Source organism: Protopterus annectens, chromosome 6.part0 (genome assembly GCF_019279795.1).
Source record: "Protopterus annectens isolate FY-2018-M chromosome 6.part0, PAN1.0, whole genome shotgun sequence".
NCBI classification, from domain to species: domain Eukaryota; kingdom Metazoa; phylum Chordata; order Ceratodontiformes; family Protopteridae; genus Protopterus; species Protopterus annectens.
This window is the reverse complement of record NC_056737.1, coordinates 1,720,006,165-1,720,030,495: the sequence shown is the minus strand read 5'-3', so window position 1 is coordinate 1,720,030,495 and position 24,331 is coordinate 1,720,006,165. Positions and strand designations below refer to the sequence as shown.

Genomic DNA, 24,331 nt, shown 5'->3' with positions numbered 1-24,331 from the left:
GTATCATTTTTCTCATTTTCACTTGGGTAATAATTATTGATAATATTAATAATTTTAATTGCCTTATACATTTTGGATAAAAGTTCTTTTTCTGTAATATTTTGATAAAATCAATATAGTTAAAAGTTCTATACATTTTGGTATTCCCTTTTTACTGATGGTTGCATTAAGTTTATTCTCTTCTCTACTGAATATCTACAGTTTTGAATATCTAACCACATGTCATTTTTTAAATTATTTTTTTAAGCTAAAACCATAAAAATGTAAGTTTTCTTTGTCCATTAACTGATGCCAGAATATTAAGTGTTTTTCTTTAAGGATAGCCATTAAAAACATATTGAAAGTGTTTATGTTGTTTTCTGCATATGCTATAGGGAATATTAAAAATAGCCATGCTGTGTATTCTGGATCTCTGTATATAAAATTTCTAAAGTTGATCACTGGCATAGAGATGTAAGTTGAATGTATTAATACATTTTGATTTTCCAATATATATTCTTTTAATAACCAAAGAAAGTTGTTATTTAGTTATTTTATTATAACATTTGTATTTTTGCTTATTAGTTTTTAAACAATCTCTTGAATGTCTTTCCATTTAGCTGTGTAGTTATTATTTGTCCAAGAATAACTGTCTTTATAATAGTGGACATATAATTTTATGCCTGGCAATCATATTCCTCCATAAATCAACTTCTTAAATGATGATTAAGGGCCAGTCTGGGGCTGTTGGGATGCCAAAGGAATCTAAGCATTAGAGTATTAAAGTCTCAAATACTGTTTAGGGGTGGGAAGAGATAATGATTGTATTATATATAAAATATTTGGTAGTATCATCATTTTTAGTATTAAAAGTTTTTCTTCCACTTTAAATAAAAATTTATTCCATTTGTTAATAGGATTTTAATTTCAGAAATATTAGAATTTGTACATAAAATTTTTGTTTTGTCTTCATTAAATATGAGACCCGATTTAGACTGAAATTTTTTCAAGGCATCAAACAGGTATTAAGAGAGTTTTTATTATTTCTCAATGCCAGCAGAAATGCCATTTGCAAATAAAAGTATCTTGGAATTTAGATTATGGCCTAATTGAATGCCTTTAATTTCTGATTCTGCTCTTATGTAGTTTGCAAATGGTTCTATGATCAAAGCAAATAATAAAGGTGATAGCAGACAACCTTGTTTTGTTCCTTTAGTGATCAAAATAGATTGTGAAACACAAGAGTCTATTTTTATATAAGCTAGGGATTTACTGCATAGAATTTTTATAAGTTGCCGAAAGCTTGTTGAAAAATTACATTCTTTGAAGTCCAGTAAAAGATAATTCCAATTAATTGTGTCAAAAGCATTATTAATGTCTAGACTTACCAAAGTTAAATATTCCTTTATATTGTTAAAATAATTAATTGCCGTTAGAATACTTTTCATATTATTGAAGATGTTTCTATTTTTAGAAATCCAGTTTGATCATTATTAATTAAGTTTAGAAGAAATTGTTGAATTCTATTAGCAAGCACAGACATGAACAATTTGTGATCTGCATTCAGTAAGGAGATTGGCCTATAGGAACTTCATTCTGCTGGGTCTTTATCTGTTTTTAAAATTGGTGATATAAGCATATATTTCCATGAAGATGGAACTATTGTTAAATATTTAACTAACTTAAAGATATGTAATAAAATGTTTAAAGCATTCTTAGGTATTGGCTTATAAAGTTCTGGTATTATGCCATCATTGTTTGAGGCTTTGTTAGATTTTAATCTAATTATTTGGTTTGTAACTTCTAACATTGGTACAGGTCTATCAATTATTTTCAGTTGCTGATCTGTCAATTTATTTTTAGTATATTTCCTGATAAAAGTTTTTATTGTATTTTGTGACATTGCTGTATTGATTTGATTGATTTTAATAAAGTGGGTTGTAAATTCCCTTAGAGTATCTTCTAGTGCCTTAACTTTTTTTCCTTTTTATTATCTGTGTGTAATTTTTTACTGTGATTTGATTATCATTTTTGATCTAGAAGCTATTTTATGCAAGTATTTTAGGTTTATTGAAAAAAATAGTTTAATGTTTTTTTCTTCATCTTTATAACTCAGATAACTTATTGAGAAATTCAAAGACTTAATATGGAACATTATATATAGGCACACATGAAAGATGAGTGTAGATAACTATACATTTAATGAAAGTTATACTAGTGCAATTGTATCAAATGTGTAAAACTATAAACACCAAAAAGTGAAAAATATTACAAAAAATAATGAACATAAAATTGTTCTGTCATCCCCTACATGGAGTGTGAAACTCCAGACTTAGATAGCAATTCTATCCAAGTTATCCTATCTGACTATAGAAGCAGGTTTAGTTCAACTCTACTCTTCCACAATATCACTATAATAAAACTATATAGAGTAAAACAGGCTATTATGTGTTTTGTAACAGCACTTATCTTTAACAAGGTCTTTATAATTTAAAAATTATCATATGTTCAGATGACTGCGAAATCAATTTTTCCAGATATTCAAAACTTCTTACTAAATACAGAATATAGTTTATTGCTATTGTTGTAAAACTAAAAATAGAGTAATATAATAGACTAGATACCGTATTCTATTAAAACTCGTATCCTAAATGTTAATCAAAGAAACTTGGTGTTTGATGATATCAGCAAGCTGTCTTAGACATATGTGCAGTTTTTATGTATCATATAATTGTCCTGAGTTTGCATTCATAAAATTGAGAACATGTCTTGCTGAATCAAAAGAATTAGACAAAAAGCAATATCAATAAATGCTATCAGTCTCTAAGGTGAAGAACTGAAGTTGTTTTTTAGATATGAACCAAACATAAGTTCCAGAGGTTAATGTTTGTAAATGAAAACATAGCTTCCTGCTTATTTTATAAAAATATATATGTTAGTTCCCTACGCTACGTCTTTTATTTACATTGTGTAAAGTATCAAGAGGTATTATTTTCAGTAACAACTTTCATTATAAGAATCGATGACACCAGTGGCTTCAGTATGCTTACATTGGTAAATCCTTTCAAATATGTCAGTTTTATATTATTTGTAACCTTATTAATTATATTAAGAGTATAAAACATTTGTTTTCTTTGATGATAAAAATTTAACAAACTGATGTAGATTACAGAATCAAAACTACTGCCTCAGAGCAATAAGCAAGCTATTTCCATCCTGTGTGTCAGTATTCTCTTGAATATGTTTATCTTGCTTTACTTGTACAAAACATACAATAAAGTAATATTTTCTAGTAACTCAACTAGGATTTTCCAATTAACATCAGAGGAATGCATATCATGCAATTACAGAGATAAATGTATTTTCCATTAAGAAATATTAGAATATTTCCTGAAGTCTCCATTTACTTTATTGCTGCAGACAGTACGGATACTCTTCTTTATGTCTAACTTGACAGACAGTCTATCATTAATATATGTAAGTTCATTCTCGAGATAGGTTTGCGTTCTATTATACTAAATGCTGTATTTAATTTTGATGTTCAGAAAACACACTTAAGGGACAGTCAAACTGTTTTAGCATTTATATTTGAAGTAAAATCATCTTATTATTGCTCTGTAAACTACCATTGTTCATATCTTTGTTGACATAATTGCTTCTTAAAATAAAATGTTATAATGACAACAGTAAACATTTGCAATTCAACATACATGTTCATGGATTCATAAGTGCACACTATGTCATCAGCTTTCAAAGCTTGTATAGGTCTAGCCAAGCAATCCACCCAGTTGTGTCACTCAACATCATTCTACTTCATTAGTAATAAGTAAATTATATAATAAATTTCTGGATATGATGTGATTGTGTGAGAGGAGAGTATGCCAGCTTGAGTAACTACTAACTGTATACTTCTATTAATTTATTATACCTAAACTGCATATTTGATTCCTCAGCCTCTGAGTGATTATGTTTGCTGAAGTAGGTTGCAGGTCGAGCAGTTTGCCATCTAATAATAATTTCACTTGGCTCTTTGTCATCATTTTCATTATCAATTTTAAAAAAGGTTGCTAAACAAGCAAGGGCTATATGAAGCTAGAAACAGCAAGGAAAGAAGACCAGTAGAATTGTGGCAAGTAAAGGTAACAAGCAAATACTAAAGGCATTTGACTGCATACATGTTCAAACACATTCATTAAACTGAATATAGTTTAAAATGTTGAATGGAGAAACATTTTTTGCCTATTCTGCATTTCTGTCTAGAGCAAATTGGGATATTATTGCCTCTAATATTTCAAGGATACACATTTCTTATCAAGTTACTGATTAGTTTTTGTGTATTTTTCAAATCTTGCTCATGAGAAAATAGTCCTGTCTTGCTGTGCTGACCCATTACATAGTTAAATATTTTTAATTTAGTTTATTCTATATGTGTGCATGAGCATGTTGCCTATGCAAAGATTGAAAGACAAGCTATACTGTGAGAATGTTTACGATCATGGCGGGAAATTCAATACAGCTCAAGCACAAGCCAGTGTAAAAGCTTAAACATATAACATCCTTTGCTCACACTAGTTTGTGTAGTCTTGTGTAAATATATTAACAGTCCTACCTTCACCAAAATATTTACCTTTTAGTCTGAGAGTAATACATGCTGCCAGTCAACAAATCCATCTCTGTCACATCTGTCATTCCCCTCCCAGTCAGCCTCAGTCAGCCAAGAAAACAGCGCCAGCTTTCATTTGCCAATTTCTAATCACCAGAATACACAGAGCATTACAAATATTACAAAATGAGCCATTATTTATTATTTTCAGCACAGCTTCCTGGTAATTCTACTCAGCTCAGTACAGACAACAAACCACTTCACCAGCCAGCAGCACCCCACTCTTGACTCCACAGCTACCATTAAGAAAAACATTTATTTCCAAAACAATGAAGCACTGCGCTTTGCCATGAGTGATGTCATTGATGCAAATAATACCACTAGGTCTGCGATCTCTCACAAAATCATCCACCAATGAGCACAATGAAAAAAAAAGCACTGCAGGGTCCAGTCAATACCAAAATAAAACAATATGATTCACCCTTGAGTCTTGGCTATTCCAACCACATAGTGCTAACACCTCGACCTCATAAAAATTCAGATCAGACGTAATGACCAAATACTTAAGAGGCAATCGCTTAAACAAGTAGGAAGGAAACAAAAGAATACAAACCAATAATTTCTAATGACCATCTGATGTTAAGCTACTTATAGAGCATGCAGGTACAACTTATAATCTTCAATACTTTTGACTGAAACTGCGCACAGCAATAATGTGCCTCTCATTTTTGAAATTATACTACATAACATGAATTAAATATTGATTTATGTAAATTGAATCAAAATAAAGTGATTATTACTTATAACAGCAAATTACTGCGGTGGTGGTGCTGCGGTAGTGTTGTTGACTCACAGCAAGACGTTGTCCATTCAATTCTCAGTTAAAGCATTTTCTGTGGAGATATGTGTGAAGGGGCGTACCTTCGTTGAAGGTTGTGCATCAGGGCTGGTGACCCGGCACGTAAAAATCTTCTACCTATCATTAGCGGACCGGAGTTCCGCTGTGGCAACTCCTAACCAGGAAAAAAATGAAAGACACAACATTAGTTCTAACAGCAGCTTACTACAAAAATATATAATTGTTTTTAGTATGCTGAAAGTTAAATTAGTATTTAGTTTTGAGAGAAAAAAATGCATAAGCTAGTGTACATATAAAATAAATTGAACATGTTACCTCAGGCTGCAGATATCCAAGTTTCCTTCTTTGAGGTAAAAGAGTGTGAATGAGATATTATTAAAATAAACTATTTGTGTTTAATTGACTTTAAACAACTAAACAAATAGAAAACTATTGCAAGTGATTAAATAGTCACCTTTCTTTCACTTTCTTCTTCTTTTCATTAGTTTTCCAGCCATTTCTCTCAGCCATTCATTTCAGGGATCTGCTACTCCAATCCATTTCTTCTGTTTGTTTAATTATATTTTTTTTCTTTCAGATAACGCATTTTCTAAATCCTCAAAAATTCTGGTCTTGTCTGGAAGAAATAATTTTAGACCAGCAGGGAAAAGCAGCTGTACCTTTATCTGTTTTTTTCTTGATGTCTTTAATTAATGGTAGAAAACATTTCCTTTTAGAAATCACTAGAGAGGAATAATCATTGTCAAATCTTATTATTTTCCCATCTAATTTGATTGGCGATTTTGACCAAGCTGTTTTGAGTATCAATTCTTTGTATTGTAAAGAGAAAAACTTGACTACAATTGACTTCAAAATGGAATTATTTTTTATAAGGACCCATAGCTAGAGATCTGTCTGCTCTCTTGATGTCATAAGACATTGCTTCATGGTGATCAAGGATGTTAGGAAGCCATGATGTTAGGAAATTAGCCATGCTGTTTCTTTGTATCTTATAGGTTCATAGGTTCATAGGTTGGTACTAGGCTATCAGCCCTAGGGCCTATACAAGCCTAGCCATAACAATTCCCTGGCTATTTCTTCCCACATTATTTACTTTCCTGGACCCCTGTCTAGCAGGGCGACTGACGTGATCCCTGGGGTGAATTTCCTTTCTCCCATCCAATCGTCAAGGTTCCTCTTGAAGAGGTCCAAACAGGCACTCTGCTTGACATGTATGAGCAATCTATTCCAGAGTCTGGGGAGTCTCTGGGTCAGGAACCTATCCCTCCAGCATGTTTTGTTTATTGTGATGACAAGGTTTAGATCCCTGGAGCGTGTAGCTCTGAGGGATTGGGATTTCTTTAAGTGTAACATGTCCAACAACTCTGGGTTTGACATGGCCTTTTATGTTAAGCAGAGATCGCCTCTGAGTAGACGATATGCGACAGAGTATAGCTGGAGTTTTTTAAGGCGGTCAGCGTAGAGCATCTGCTTTAGGCCTGTGATTCTTTTAGTGAGGTATTTCTGAGGCCTTTCTAGTTGTTGCAGATGTCTTGAGAGGTACATACCAAATGGGGCATTGTATTCTATAATGGGTCTAATGAGGGATGAGTACAGTGGGACAATGACCTCCTTTTTTCTGGATGAAAAGCCCTTCGTGATGAGGTGTGCCACATAGAAGGAATTCCTGACTGTTGTGGCGATGTGGTTATCGAAGGTGAGACCACTGTCCACCTGTGTCCCTAAGTCTCTTATCACACTTTCTGTGTTTAGTGTACTGCCACCTATATGGAAATTCATGGATATATGTTTTTTCCCAGAGGGGATAATAATACATTTCTTGGCATTGAGCTTGAGCCCATGGCTCTGGCACCAAGCATCTGTTTCTGTAAGGCCCTTTTGTAGAGTATCCACATCATTTGGGGATTCAATAATGGCTCCCAGTTTGCAGTCATCTGCAAACTTGGTTAGCCAGAGTCCCTTAGTGTTGACCTGTACTTCTGAGAAGTAGATGCCAAACAAGAGCGGCCCCAGCACTGAACCCTGAGGTACTCCACTTGTCACTTGTCTGGAGCTGGATTTGGAGTCGGCTACTTTTACAGTGTGGGTTCTATCAGTAAGCCATTTAGCAACCCATTGGGTGACATAGGGATTAATGCCCAACTTAGTAAGTTTATCTATGATTCCAGAGTGGGGGATGGTGTCAAAGGCCTTGGCAAGGTCTAGATAGGCTGTGTGGACCACCTTACCCTTGTCCATGGCTCTGGAGACTGATTCAAAGAAGTAAATCAGGTTCAGGAGACAAGATCGTCCCTTCACAAACCCAAACTGGGTGGGGTCCAGTGTTTGAAGGTTGCCAATGTCTTTGTTTATAAGTTCCATGATAATACGCTCCATGGCCTTGCAGATAAGGCTTGTCAGACTGATGGGATGGTAGTTTCCGGGATCCAAGGTGGATCCCCTTGTGGATTGGGATAACTGTAGCTCTGCCACTCAGTGGGCATGAAACCTGAGGTGAGGCTATGATTAAACATGACACTTAGGTGAGGTGCCAGTTCATATTGTAGTTCATGTAGTACACAGCCCGAGATGTCATCTGGTCCCATGGATGCTGTATTCTTGGCTTTAGAGAGTGCGTTTTGTACCTGTGTGGCCGTTATTACTGGAATTTGGCAATCTTCCGGTATTGAGATGGGCCATTTAGGGGTGAGGGGGGGGTGAAGTTGGCACTGAATCGATCTGCCAGGATATTGGCAATATCCTTCAGATCAGTATATTCAATGCCATTCTGTTTTAGCTCAGAGCAGATCTGAGCATTGCCATTTAGATTCTTGACATAGTTATAGAATGCTTTGTGGTTGTCTTTGGAATCTTTGGTAATTTTATTTTCGTAACTAGCTTTGGAGGATTTTATGAGGCATCTCAGTTTCTTACTGAGGCTAGTAAGGGAGTTTTTTGCATCCTGGGATTTTCCTCTTTTCTGCAAAAGTTTCTTCCTTTTGTTGTAAAGTTTGTTTATGGCAGGGGACCACCAGATTGGCTTCCTTTTTTTTGATGAGAGCATTTTGGTTCTATTTGGGATGGCACGATTCATGCATGAGTGGATGTGCTCATACAGTGCCTTAGTGTAGGATTCAGCAGTTGAACTTTCAGTTCCCGTCTGCATGGGTGTCATGAAGTTTGTCACTTCTGACTTGAGTAGCATGAATTTGGCTTTGGAGAAGTTTTTTATGGTGGTTTCTTTACTGGGAGGTGGGGGTGGGATGTGGATGTTAAGGGTAATTAGCTTATGGTCAGACCTGACTAACGAGGGGGTGACCATAGGTATGGAGCATTGATTTCCCATGTTGGTAATGACCAGGTCTAGGATATTGGAGCCCCTGGTGGGACTATGGATTAGTTGATCCAGGGCGTTTGAATTTATGAATTCCAAGAACCGTTGCGCAAAGGTGTTGGGACATGAGTAGTTTTCCCAGTTAATGGCAGGGTAGTTAAAATCACCCAGTATTAGGGTGTTTGATTCTATCTTAATATTTCCAATATGTTTAGAAAGGTGTAGTGGGAATCTTGGGGTATGGTGGGGGATCTGTAGCAAGCTACAATTTGGATTGCAGTCGTACCTAGTGTTAGTTGCACTTGGAGAATTTCAGACACATTGTGTTGGCCAACTAGCCTGGTGGTGTGAATATCTTTGGTGAATATTGACACTCCTCCACCTTTAGTGTTTCGGTCCTGGTTTGGTGGCCGAAAAGTGTGGTAAGAGTTGTAGCCTGGTATTGCATGGGTGCTCTCTGGAGCCTTAAACCAGGTCTCAGTTACTGCACAGATATCGATGTTCTCCATTTTTAGGAGTGCCTCGAGAGAGTGCATTTTGAGGTTTAGACTTCTAGCGTTGAGTAGCATTACCTTCAGATTTTGCATGCTTGTACCTGTTATGGTGGTGGTTTTGTCCTTTGAAGTTTGCCTAAAAAAGGCACTATAGGGGTGGCAAGAGCCTTAGCCAGTAACCTGATCCCAGGGGTGACAGGTGCAGACCATCTCTGGCAAAGCATCATGGTCTGTCAATCATGTCATCCCAGGCAGACAGATACTGGATCCCCTTTGAATGACACCATAAGCTTAGCCAATTGTTGAAGTCAATAATTTTATCCTTATATTGTGGTATCATTCTGGGCGAAGGCAGGATGCTACTCAGGGCTAGGGTCATACCTGCCTGGGCCACATGATCCGAGAGCTCTTCCATGTCTCTTTTCATGTAGTCCAGGGAGGTACGTCTCAAGTCATTTACTCCAACATGGACAATGACAGAGTCATATTTGTACTTGTTGTGGAGTGACTTGAGTGCATGCGTTATGTGGCGGATCCTGGCACCCGACAGGCAGCTGACTGTAATTTTCTCCTTATTCAACCTGGTGAGAGGGACATCAGTGTGCCGGACTATAGAGTCACCTATGACTAAAGTGTTAGGTACATTGTCTTGCCTTAGGGGCTGTTGCTGGGTGGCACACTGGTGTTGTGAACTATGTGACACATTGGTTGTGAATGGTGTTTGTTTGCATTTCAGCTTCAGAGGTCTTTGTTGCTTGGGCAGGTTACAGTTAAGGGCCTCTGCATATGTGGATTTAGTGTTGCTATATGTGGGTGTTGGTAGTGCGGGTTTAGAAGGGCTATGTGTTGCTTGGGTGTTAACCTTCTCCTTTTGACTGTTTAGCACAATCTTGGGTGGAGAGAGCTTTGTTTCCATTATGGCTATGTAAGTGCATCTCTCACAGGTTGTAGTGTTGGGTGGTAGGAGGAGAGGGTTGTCTGTGTACATGAGGCAATTGCTGCATTGCCCCAGTATGCCCAGATTCACCAGGTGGACAGGAGAAATCACCGGAAGCTGTCCCTTGGACATGCCTGGTTTGGTGCTTTTTTTTTTTTTTTTTTTTTTTTGTAAAGTATAGGAGCTGTTTCCTTAGCAAGGTACTTTGCAATTATAGGCTGTTTAGTGCCTACTATTAATTTCTCCTTGTTAACAAGGAGAGTTCAATGTTTGTATGAGTTTAAGGCTTCCTAGTGCTTTCCAGCAGGTATTAGAGAAAGTGCTAGTCACAGGGATGCTTAAGGGTAAGATTGAAAGGAATGCACTCTGCAGTGTGCACTAGAGAAGTTAGATGTGAAAGTAGGTAACTTGAGTTTTACCTGTTTAAAAAGTTAAGGTTTAGTGGAGAGTTACTATTTTTAAAACAGGGCTTCTTCTCCGGCAAACCAATAATGCAAATATTATTTCTTCGAGATCTGTTCTCCAAATCATCTGGTTTGCTCAATAGTATTGTATTTTGTTTTAAAAGGAACACAGTATTGTTTTCTTCTTCTGAAAACCTTTTTTCCACATCATTTAAGGTTTCTTTAATTCCAGAAATCTATATTTTCTGTTGATTGAAAGTATCTTGAATTAGTTCCATCGGCTTTGTATATCTTTCCTCAAAGATGTCTAATTCGTTGCCCATTTTATCCATTTTCAGGGACAGTTCCTGGATATTTGACAGAACAATTTGAAACTCCTTCTTCAATGATGTGTCTTGAGAGCTTGTTTTTGTGTGGCTCATTGATGTACAAGACTTCCAGATAGTGTTTTGACAAGAAAATATAAAAATAATTAAATAATATTTATATTTTATCGAAGAGGAATGTTTAGGCTATTAGCTCACTGTGAAAACAAAAAATATGATAACTTAAAAATAAAATTTCCTGTCAGAAATATGAACAGCAGAGCTGATGAATTCTGCTTCTATATCCTCAGCATCCTGGCCACGCCTAACATACATTTTTTTAAGTAAAAAGAAGACAGTAACTGTAATGACTTTCATTATTTGTTAGTTCTAATCCACTATATTTTCACAAAAAGAAACAATTTTAGGAGGGACAGAGCAAAATTTTAAGCTAGAGACAGGAACATTCCTTGCAGGCACAGCTAAGAGGTAGGTTGAGGAATGTCTCTGGATTGTGCTTGAGCTCTGGCCTAGAGAACAGGTTTGGCTTTACAAGTTTATTTAGCCTCAAATGGACTGCAAACCAAAATGCAGCAGACCCATTGCATTTATTCCAGTATTTACCCAGCTTGCAGTTACTGTCAAGATTCCAGAAATTCTATTCCCATTAGTCTCAGAGCCGAAGCAGCTGAATGGGTACAACAGTGCTCTTAAAGAGAACCAATAGAGAAGCAATTAAAGTTCAGCATGGGATGCAGGCAGCTGCCGTATGTGTTGTAAGTAGCTTTGCAAGTCCAGAATGCAGTGCAACTCTGCAGTGCTGATTTGACAGTTCAACACAATACAACAGTGAAAGCTACCAAACTCATCTGAAAAAATGATCCATTTAGGACTGCACGCCATGTTATGCAGTGATTGCCCATTCCTCCACTGTTGTGCAACTCTAGATTTGTTGTATATTACTATGAGAGGTATGGGGATGTTCTCCAGCATGAGGAGTGCAGGAGGTTTGGTGGGGGGTTCCACCCTGCAAAAAAAAATCCTGGTTTGACTTTAACTAATAATGTCTTTCAGTGTCATATTTTTGCAGCTTTGGAAATCACTAAGTTATTTTTGCATGTCAACATAATTCCCTGTAAGACATATAAGCAGTGCCAAAAGGTTTTCAAGGCATGAGAAAAAGCTGAGATTGTTTTTGTGCCTTTGCCTGTTACTGAGAAACTGTTTGAGTGAATAGCCATTTGTATTGCAAAACATCTTAATACCCCAAATGCTAAATGTAAGAGGTATATCATGGTAGTGTTGGTGGATTTTGCTACCAGGTACTCTTTGGCAGATGGTAAGATGCTCTATTCAAAATTTACAGAAGGTTAGATTTTCTCTAGGAAATACTGTCAGTCAGAAGGTTAATTTTATATCAGTACTGCTGAACTATTTGTGGAAATGCTCTGCAGTAAAGCAGTTAAAATCTTCTCCCTACCTTCAACAAGCAAATGGCTTGACAAAAAGATTTAACATTGCTCTTAAAGCTATGCTGAGCCAGACCAGGTTAAGTGAGATAAACACCTACCACATCTCCTGTTTGTGTACAGAGAGGTGCTCCAAGAATCCACAGTTACTTTCATCATTTGTGCTGTGTTATTGTTATAAGATGAGTAATCATCTAGACTTAATCTGTGATGAGTTGGAGGTTGAAGGTGAGTTACATAAAGAGTATATTGTGGAGTATATAATTTCAGTACCAAGCTTAGGATAGTCATGAAGTTTGGCAGAGGAGCTCCTAGCTCAAGCACTGCAGCAGAAAAACGGTTGTTGTGAAAAGATGGTTAGAACAATAGACTGTTTTCACATAAATGTAGTGGTGTTGTTCCTATTCAGCAAAATAAGCTACAAGCAGCATGGAAAGAACCTTTCACCTTTGTAAGGAAGATAAGTAACATTAATTATGCAGTAGAACTGCCAGGTAGGAGGTCGAAACACAAGCTTTACCTTGTTAACATGATGAACCTACCTTGGTAGACAGTCACTGATACTCAGTGTTTCTGTTGGTTGCAGGAAAAGTGAGAGTGGAATATTGTGGTAGACTTTCTTAATAACAAAGCTGTCACAGCAGCTTGACATTTGAACATTGCTACAAAAGTCTGAAGATGTTCCCTGCTAAGCCAGGCTAGACTCTACTGGTGGAATAATATGAAGATACAGGGATACAATGGATAACAAAAATGGCAAAGTTAAATATTAAGGTAAAAAAAAGATGCCATGTAGAAAGGTCAAAAGGGTTTTATTCTGATGTAAAAAATGTACAAGGTCTTCCAAGACAGGGGATTTAGTAATTTGATGACAGAAGTTCATTCTTCTCAAACAACATTTTTTAGGTGAAGAAAACTCATTTATGATCTAAAAGTGGGAGCAATGACTGGCAGTTAGTGCAAATTATTAAGGCTCTCCACCATTAATAACCTGCTTCTTGTAGTTCAGGATACAGTATTTGATTCTAGCCAGTACTATTTACTTACTGTGCTACTCAGAGCAAGTTACCTAACCAGACAGTGCACTCGGGTCACCCTTGAAAAGGGATAGTTGTGTATTTCATTGCAAGTGTTTTCTTTAAATAATATAGAGTTGTTTGCAGATGACGTTCACTGTTTCCTCTACAACATGCATTACTTCAGGAAAGAACAGAATTGTCAGTGCACCCTGACAGCTATTTTAAAAGCTCTGTCTAACATCTGTGGAGTGTTCTGAACCAGGACTGCTGCTCTTCTCTTACTTCTCATCTGGGGCTCTTATTCATCTTAAGAAAGTTCTAGTTTGAGCAGAAATGTAATCAAGGATTTAGTTACACCAGATGACATAATCTGGTTACTGTGTAACAGGCAACTTTCTCTGCTCAGATAATGTGGACCTGCACTTATGAAAGATCCAATGCTTTCCAAAATTGCCTGATTACTGGATTACTTATTTGTTATATTGTATTTTCAACCTCAGGCTTCTGTCATCTATAGTGAGTAACTGAAAATCACAGATGCAGTTTTATATATATATATATATATATATATATATATATATATATATGTTTGTATGTAGGTATATATATATATATATATATATATATATATATATATATATATATATATATATATATATGTGTGTGTGTGTGTGTGTGTGTGTGTGTGTGTCTGTTATCAGTCTACCCCTATTAAACATTTTATTTTATTTATTCTCTAAAACTGCACTACTTCATCATATGTATATATATATAATCAGATATTTTTATAGACTGAATTTTCATTGTTCATTCATACATGTTTGTGGCTTTATTTTAGTAGTGAAGGATATCCTTGTAGCACTGATGTGACTGCTGGTACATGCACTTCTTTAGGGAGATGGTTGCCCATCAGCTATTATAATTTAGTGTTGGCTTTCTCATTAGAAGTTGTGGTCATTTACTAAGATTGTGGTATCACATTAGTATTCTAACTGGTAGCAGTATACTATGAATACAGGAAAGAGGTATTGTCACTGAAAAGGTATGAGTAGCCCCTCTTGTGAAGCATTGTGAGAATGTATGTATGAAAGTCAGTTTTGGATAAGTTTCATTTGCTGTTGTATCATTGTCAGTAGTGCAATAAGTAGCCCACTTGCCTTTGAAGCAGAAAGCTGTGGGTTCTATTCCCACACCAGATAGATTGATTGCTGCCATTGTAGTATAGCATAAGGGGGTACTGAACTCCTGAGTGTGTTGTCCTTGGTTAAGATGTTAAACTTAGGTTCTATCTGCCTGAGATGGCAGTAGCTCAAGTAGATGTTAAAAAGATCCCACAGCACATATCACAAAGAATAGTGGAAGTTCCTTAATGTGTTGGCCAAATTTTTCACACCTCCGGTCTCCCCTGAAAGGAGGCCCCTAGATAGTGTGACTAACCTGGTCAGCAAAGGAACAATAAAAAACAATGCTGACAAGTTTGCACTGGAAGGCACTGAGTTGAGAATGAGGTGGCTGAACCATTGAGGAGTCCATAATTATAGTCTTATTTTGGTGCTGATATTGTAAAGCTTACTTTGGTGTAACAGGTGCTGGTCATAACCAAAGGCAGTAGAGCACATTTGTCATATGGTATTAAGATAAGTGATCCTACTACTTACATATTAGTGGCAGTGGTGAAGAATTGGCATTTGTAACTGTTACACCTTACATTATATGGTAACAGTAGTGGGATTCAAACCCCATACATTTGGCAAAATTATGGGATTCAACCAATTGACACAATGATGGGATTTAAACCTTGTACATCAGTCACTAAAACTGGTAACAGTAGTGGAGGATTCAAGGTTTGTAGCCTTGTCAATCAAATATTATTTAACAGTGACAGGATTCATACCATATCCATAGCAATAAATATCTTATGTAACAGTACTTTTTTCATCATATGTGATTGTGATTCCTTTTTGATAAAACATTGCTTATTCAGTTGTTACAGGCATCTCTAACAAAGTGAGAGGCTGGGCTGGATTACTCAAAGAGCCAGATAGTGCAGCATATTATGTGACGATTATGAACTGCTAATCTAAGGTACTCTGTTATATGATTCTTAGCAATCATTTAAGCAGACCCACACTACCATGTCACCCCACACACTCCCCAGAAAAGAAGCACATTTGTATAGAGAGTCTTAATTGGATACAAAAAACACAACAGCAGATACATCAAGTGCAGAAAGGTTGCATGTAGAAATAGCCTCTATAAGTAAAAGTGAGATGTGGTACAAGGGTCTACAAAATGTATGCCTTTCTCTAAAACAGTTTACCCACAGTGGCAGAGTGACGTAGTACATGCCCTCTTTTTGTTGTTATACAGTTTTGAAATAGTCTGTCAAATCCATATGCAGCATAATATCATGAAAACAATACCTGCTAGCCCATTATATAACAGTAAAGAAAATAGTCAAATGCACAGTTTGCTAAAATATCTAACATGTTCTTACTTGCAGAACAACCTAAGACAATAAAGGTCGATTTCAAACTGGCAGAAGGTTATCCTATTGACCTGTACTACCTTATGGACCTATCCTTCTCCATGAAAGATGACCTGAATAATCTACGAAAACTAGGAACACAAATCTTAGATGAATTAAACAGAATCACTAAGTCGGCCCGTATAGGTATAGTGATGACAACAGTTTATTTTTTCTTTCATTTTTTTTTTTCACAAGATGTTCATTTAAAGATAATTTTAAAACTTGTATTCTTGCAGGCCTTCCCTTTAGTTATATGGTCCTTTGCAATGTGTCAGTTTTATAACAGCACCTATCCAATGAATACAGTCTGAACAGGAAATAGAGACTCAGACCCTGAGTAAATACAGATACAGCTTCTCTTCAAGTAGCAAGTCTTTTTGTTGTTGTTGCAAGTCTTTTTCTGTGCCTCATTTCGTACTTGTCATTAAGTCCTACCTGCCAGTCAAATGTATCTGTAAGATTTGCATTTCTGATGTTTCTCAATGTCATTCCAACTACTAATGCAACTTTTTCCTTTATAGCACTCAACATACTAAAAGTCAGAAGTTAGTTTCATTCTACTTATAAGAATACAGTCACACTTACAGAGTCTTCTAATTTACACATTCTGTTAGATATTATCATGTAACATACCAAAGAACTAAATTCACAGAAGGTCCTCAGATGTACTTCCTCAGCTCAGAAAAAGTTTACTACACATTATATATTTTACAGATTACTTTCACTAATTGCTTTCCACTCTATGACATGCTATAACCACATTTGAACTGTTATTTATATTTATATTTCATTATACCACAAATCAAGGATATGCTGTCCTCATCTATATGTTTTACCTCCTAATGATTTAAACTGCATTTCTGCATCTTTCTTTTCTTTGATAGAGGACATCACCTGTATTATATAAGAATGTGCTATTTGTTTCATTTCCATGGTAATGTTGATATATTGTGTATTTATCTCTGTAGTGTACTGTAAATTGAAATTAATTCTTTAATAATCACATTATCTTTGGTTCTTTTCTTAATAGCACGTCATAGTAGATGTTCCCATTCTAGTTGGACTTTCTTAGTTATCAAAACAAAATAGACTGGCTAGTTTTATGCCATTCTGGACACCACAATTTTTTTTATAAAAAAGCAATCATTTTGTAAACAGGGCTGTGGTTGAAGTTATTGAGTCTACACAGCAGTGAACAGGATTTGCAGGAAAAAGTACAGATGGGTTAGGACATGGGTTAGGTATAACACAGGGAGGGAGAGAGGTATGCAGCTGGCTTAGGCAATGAGAGAGGTGGAACTTGAAAAGGTTTCAAATAGAAGGGATAGTGGTAAAAGGCAGAAAGTAAAATAGATGAAAGCCAATCTGGAGATGGAGAAGAGAATTTAGGTGACTGGAAACTCAGTCATGACGTGGCTTAAGAATCATAACTAGAGAGACAGGTTACACCAGGTTACAGTGAAAGCAGTCTTGGGACATAGACTTATTAATACACAGAGGAGGTGACTGAGATGATCATCAGTTGGAGGGGGATGGATAGATGTTGCCTTTCTTATACACAGTGACATGTCACATGAGATGGATGAAGTGGTAGCAAACAGGGAAAAAGAAAAGTCATAGAGAGGGTAGAACAAGGGACATTCTTTAAAAGTGCTACCTGTAAAAGCAGACTGCACCCTAAAGAAGGATAATATTAGAGAATACAGGGACTGTGGCAGTGGAAAAAATAGAAAAATTCAAGACTAGCAGGCAAATTGAAAGACTTTGAAGGGATAACAGATCTATACCTGTGACAGTCTCCATCTTAGCTCAAAAATGGCAGTGAGGTTCAGAGTTGGAATATAAAGATACATATCTCTACAATTCCCCTACAAAGTACATCTTCTCAACAACTGATCAATGACTAACAGATGGAGTACTAAAGTACTAACTCCCTAGGATTTATTCCTGCTGACAGGTCATATAACTCAAAAAATAGGCGCTACCTATGGGTCATTATGCAATACTGTTATGCCTTTTAGTGGACAAATTCTACTTTCTATACCAACCTACAACAATGGAGCTAGTATTTGCAAGTAACAGGCATGTATGAAGCTCACAACATGGATTGTGGAGGGCTTGGGGGCTTGCCTCATTGCAAAAATGCTTATTTTGATGTGTTCTGATTATTGTAGGTAGGTTGTGTTCTCATTCATTGTTCAGTAGCTGGTTTTTGAATGATCATATCTTGATTGCTTATAGCATATGCCTCACAATTAATCTAAGACAGGGGATGTGAGGGAATGTCTCTACAGCAGAAGAGGGTACTTTGTTCACATGCAGAATACATAAGTTAAAAATAGACACAAAATAGCAGACCAACAGATATTGATAATTTAGAGGCTGTCCAGGTGTCATTACCATGTAAAGTTTTTGAATAGGAATATAGGTAGAATAGTTAAACAAGGGTGGGCCACCAGGGTTGCTGGGGTGACAGCCCCTCACAAAGAGCAGAGAATATTTTATTCTGGGAACCAGTTTGTCCAAATATAGCCCTACATTGAGTGAATTAAGTGTGGACATTTCTGGCACCACTGAAATTTTGACAAGTGGCAAGAGGACTGGGAATTGAATGTGTCTGAGGATAGAGAATGACTGTCCAAAGGTGTTTCATTTATTCTGCTATCATTCCTCCAGTCTCCACTCAGCTGCCTTGAAGCTGCTGTGATGCCTGTGCTGAGACTACACAGCTGGATTCATGTGGAGTTTATTTCTTTTGCTTTCAGACTGCTGACCTATGAGCTTTTATACCTTAGCAGTTACAGGAATGTCCTATTGAGGTAGTTCTTTAAGATGCAGTTCTTTCACAAAACAAGACTGTGTCAGACATGATCATCATTGTTCAGGAATCCAAACAAATTTTCTTTTGGTCTGATTTATGTTTAATTTAACACTTTGCGGCTTATTTGGTTTAATTTAATGTTTTAAGCTATTTTAACTTTTGCAATGTACTTAGCTGCATAGGTACAGAAAAGGAAGGGAGGAAGGCAGAATAGCAATCTACATGAAGGTAGGCATTGTAAGTTTGGTTAGAAAGGGTGTGTGTGTGTGTGTGTGTGTGTGTGTGTGTGTGTGTGTGTGTGTGTGTGTGTGTGTGTGTGTGTGTGTGTGTGCGTGTGTGTGTTTACTCGTGGTTCTTAGATCCTAATGTTTCTCATCAGAATGGACGATAAGGAAAAGAGTTTCTAGAAGTGATACACATGTGGACACAAAATGCCCCCACAAGATGTCCATGATCTCTACATTTGCTGTGTGAGGGTGGACAGTTTTAATGCTCATTATAACATTTGTAAAGCTTTCAGTCAGATGACTGTATCAGACTAATGCAAACAATTTATTATTAAAGTGTTTCTACCTCTTGATTCTGAGGCAGATAAGCCCAAAACGTCAGGGATAGGTCCACGCCTGAAGAGAAATGTGATAAGACTAGCAATGTCTCCAGGAAAAGAAAAGCCAATGAGGAAGCCTTTCCATTGACTCTAAAACTTGCCAAAGAGCAGTCTCCACCTAGATTAGAGTCAATTCCTTCTGTTTTGGCTCTGCCTTTCTTGGAGTCAATAGTAATATGTGACAAGTCTCTGCAACTGCTGGAAAGCTGAACTTCTTTGGAGGAGGAGTTGACTCACTACCTTCCCGACCACCCTCAGCTTCCTCACTGAGATCGTTCAAGTATTTCAGAGGTGCTTCAGATGTATAGCTGGTCTGTATGATGAGGAGATTCCTAAAAATGCAAATTGAAATGGGTATTCCCCCCCCCCTCAGAATTGAGGGGAGAGTGGGTAGTTGAACATTCCCTGTCTTTGCTCATTCCCCAGGCCATGTTTCAGCACTAGCAACTTTAGAGCTGATATTCATCCTGAAGCCTGTATCCTCAGAACTGACTGGAATCCCTACCTCAATCCCATAGGCATCAATTTCATCCCACTTGACTCTTAAGATTTTCAGATCCAAGTGGGGCTTGGTTGTTCTGTGGATTTGACATTGAGTCCTTAATGCCATCTTCAGAGCCATCTTGTGCAGCTCCATTTCTGGTGTTGGAGACTTTGGCTTCTGAAGCCTCAATGTTGGTCCCCTCCTTAAAGTCTTCCACATTTTCCAGTTTGAGGTTTCCTCCTTCACTGCAGGCTGCCTCTTCCTTGGGAGTGATGATGTTCATATCATATGGAATGTGCTTTGATCCTGCGGAGGTTGGAGTGGTCTTTAAGGTTATGGGGAAGATGATAGCTTCTCCCTAGAGAAATTAAACTAAGGTAATTCCAGTACTGGCTCCACCGTTAGGCACTCTTTCACTTGCTCGTCATTCCACTTCATAGGTCAGAGTTGAGCTCCAGGTCTTAAACAGTCTATTCAGATGTAGATGTAGTCCTCTGAGGACTCAGATCACCCACCATCTGATGAAAGAGAATGTGAATTGGGAGCCACATAGACTCCCCATTGGTGTTTGTCACATGAGACTCACACACAGATAATAAAGAGGGATCAATACAGTCCCTTGTGGAAGATGTCACCTTCAGTAAAATTTTGTAACTAATCCTCCAAAGGGGAACTTGGCCAACAGAACTCCCCCCCCCCCCCGACCCTCTACTTCTTGGGTTGCTCTTCTGGCAGATTATCATGCTTATTTTGCTGTTCATGGATCATGACAGAAGCTAGATACTTGTGAATCAATCTCAAGGAAACAGGATAAGATATTGAGACCTCCTAAGGACAGACAACAATGGGCGAAAGGTCCTCTGATGGATTCCATCATCATGCAAGCACCACCAAAAAGAGCTGACTGAAGATATAGCCACTATCCATCTACACAAAAGGGAGTCTCTGGCCATGGACAGGTTAGGGAATAAGCATATGCGTTATGCACCTTTAGAGTTATGGCCCTGAACTATGCCACACATATGAACAGATTTCAGGGGGATCTAGTCAAGCAGGTGCTGGAATGGCTGAAAAAGCCACCTACAGAAGATTCGAGGAAGCAGACAGAGACTGCCTTGAGCACCATGTATAATATTTCCAATCTCTTCATGTGGCTCATGCTCAACACAGCCAATGGAGCAGCTCGGGCAGTGGAAACAGGCATTGCAATGATGTGTCTTACCTGGCTCCTCTTTTGCAATTTTATGGTTAACTTCAAGGCATTCTTTGCCAACACCCCTTATGCCAGATCAACCCAATTTGGTACAGCTCTCAAAGAATGCATACAGAAGGATGAGCAAGATAATTTTACTGATCAGTATCAGAAGTCTAAACAAGAAAGTCCACTTTCTCTACGCTCTGCTGATCCAGGAGAATGTAGATGTTTGTGCAGTTACTGAGCCATGGTATAAAGCTGCAGAAAGAATCCACCTGCAGTGCAAGGCTATAATGCCTTCCACATATTTAGACCAGCTACTGCACAGGAAGAGACAAATGGTGGAGGTATCTAAATTTACATAAAAAAACACACCTCAAGGCTGACCAAACAATATGATGCGCTTCAGCTTCTCCACATGCGAATTACCATAGGCAGAGTCCCAAAACAATGTCCTTGCACTTTATAGGGCCTCCTCTCTTAGCCAGGAAACCTGTAAAACATATTTAAATGTACTGGAGATAATCCACATTCAACCCAGCCCCATAATCATGGAAAATGTTAACTACCCCACTGTAAACTGGTAATCATAAACAATCCCAGTCATGCAGGTCCACAGATTTCTGGACTTTGTAAACACAAACACCCTGGACCAGCTACTCCAGATGCTAACATCATGGACCTGGTCCTCACAAACATGGGAAAACATTGCTCCCCCTTGTGTAATATCCTGTTAAATAAGGTCAAACCATAAAGCTGTCTCTTTTGAAATAAAAAATAAAACCCAGAACCCTAGCCAGCCTGGGAACTTCCAGGAACTTTTCTAAGGTAAAATTCCTACCATTAAGTGACAGCCTGAAAAAATTCCAAGTTCCCCCAAACTCTGAGAACACCACTGCCTATTTGGAATTTTCCAGAGTAACACTGACTAATAGTGTTAACAGCTGTACAGAGACAGCTATACCTACCTGGAATATGCACAGGACAATCTCAGAAAAACAAACCACCCTGAAGAAAATCATAGCAAAAATTAGGAAATGCAATGCCCAACAAGATAAAAATGCACTCATCAAGATAAATAAGAAACTAGAAGGACAAATCAAGTCAATCAAGGCCAGGTTTGAGATAAAAATAGCCTTCAGGGTCAAGAAAATCACAAGGCTTACTTCATGCAAGTCTGCAGCCTCAAAGGCAGTACACAACAACGTGCTGAACTAATTAAAACTGTAACTAGCTATACTGAGCCCAAAGAAATAGGAAATCTACTGGCTGACAAATTTAGTTTTAATTTAACACCATCTTTCTTATCCTCCCTTAGACACCCCTCAGGAAATAACCTCAAACATAACTCCCCCAACTATCACTAGAGAGCAGATCGTCAATGCATTCTCTGCGGCCAGGAGCACCACACAGATGGACCCCTATAATATCTCAGGATGTCTCCTTAATAACATTAAACATGACCTATGATGACTAGTAGAATTGCTATTTGACCATAGCTTCCAGACAGGTTTCATGCCAAGCAAATGTAGGACTGCAGCTGTCATTCCTCTGGACAATGGTGGGCCATCTGTGGACCCCAGTAACTAAAACCTCATAAGTCTGACAAGTCTTGTATATGCAAAGCCATGGAAAGACTTATCCTGGAAAGGATAAACAATAACATAAGAATCCTTCAGGTACTGGACTCAAGAGCACATCATGCCTACTCAACCCGGTGGACTTTTTCAAGAAGATTACCAAAGCAATGGATGTGGGCAAAATGTTTCCTCCCATGACATGGTGAAAGCATTCAACACAATACCCAACTTTAGCATTGTAGGTAAACTCATAAAATTAAGTATAAACCCCTATCTCACCCACTGAATAGCCAGCTGGCTCACAGATAGGACCCAAGAAGTTAAGTTAGGGGAGCATCCTCAACAAAGAGACCAATCTCTAGTGGAGTCCCACAGGGCTGTGTGCTGGGTCTGCCCTTCTTTGCCAACTACTTGTCTGAAGTCAGCACCAACGTCAAGGGTCTCTGTCTGACCAAGTTCGCAGACAATTGTAAACTAACTGCAGTCATAGAATCTGCTAAAGATACAAATACCCTCCAAGAAGGCCTGACAGACTAATAACTGGTGCCAGAGCCATGGTCTAAAATTCAATACCAAGCAATGTATAATAATAATCTTTAGGAATACAGCTACCCCTGGAAGCTACCACACTGATAATATGCCCCTAAGAGTAGATGCAGTGGGCAGGGATTTGGGAATGCACATTGACAATAACCTGTCCTTTGACCATCATGTGTCTATGGTAATAAGGAAATGATTCTATGTTGTGTGACATATAAGCAAAAGTATGGCATCTAGGTCCACGGATGTCATTGTTCCTCTGTACTCAGCCCTCATCAGACCAACCACAGAGTACAATGCCCCCTGGTTAGGATTATGCAATGATTGGAATGTCCACAGAGGTTTCTAAAAAAAAAAAAAAAAAATTCCAGGCATAAATAACATGCCCTACGCAGACAGCCTCAAAGCCCTATCCCCATACTCTGTCTCATTCAGACTGCTGAGAAGTGATCTATGCCTGGCCAACAAGGCATCCTCTGATCCCACTCTGGTGGACCAGCTGCACATCCACAAAACAACTAGCATCAGAATTAGCTGATCTAGGAACCTAAACTTCATCTGCAACATAATAGGACATGTTGGAGGAACATGTATGTGTCTAAGGGACTACCTGTTCTCTGGAACATCCATGTGAACAGAGTTCTTCCCTTGTCCAGTTCAAGCATAACTTTGACAAGTGGATAATGAATCAGAAACTTATTTCTGGTCTGGTACCCATGTCTCTAATAGACAGAGGCAGCCTGTAAATGTTTGACCACCTAAGCCCAAATCTAGACATACTCCTTAAAAAACTTTAGGGTACCAAACCTTGACAGCTATAGCTGTGAAGCATGGCTAGGCTTAAAAAGCCCCCTTGGGTCATTCATTTAGTTACACCTATGAACCTATGAAACTAAGATGCTTTTTGCCATCAGAATCAGATTCGAGAATCACCCTAAACATCTTACAATAGGAGCCAAAAGGGGCCCATGTCATTATGATTGTGAAAATCCAAGCATCAGTCCTATGATCCCACTTCAGACAAGCAGCCATGGCAGAGGTGGCCCCTTTAATGGACACAGACCCACAGCATGTAGAGTTCCACAGAACCAAGGATATCATGGGCCATCCCTGAAGAGCTCGTCTATCCCTCTCCTCTCCAACATGCAGGGCCATTGAAAGCAGACACAAAGAAAGTTTTATCCTTAATTCA

General features: G+C 37.9%; 1 protein-coding gene across 5 annotated transcripts in view; it reads left to right on the top strand.

Moving 5' to 3' along the window:
* Window positions 1-24,331, top strand: part of LOC122804909 (integrin beta-2-like) — a 1,526,426-nt gene that overhangs the window by 1,064,481 nt on the left and 437,614 nt on the right. For all 5 annotated transcript variants that reach the window (XM_044075116.1, XM_044075114.1, XM_044075112.1 and 2 more), the window contains one exon: window positions 15,886-16,056. In XM_044075116.1, coding sequence (XP_043931051.1) covers window positions 15,886-16,056 — 171 coding nt within the window. The remainder of the gene's footprint in view (window positions 1-15,885; window positions 16,057-24,331) is intronic.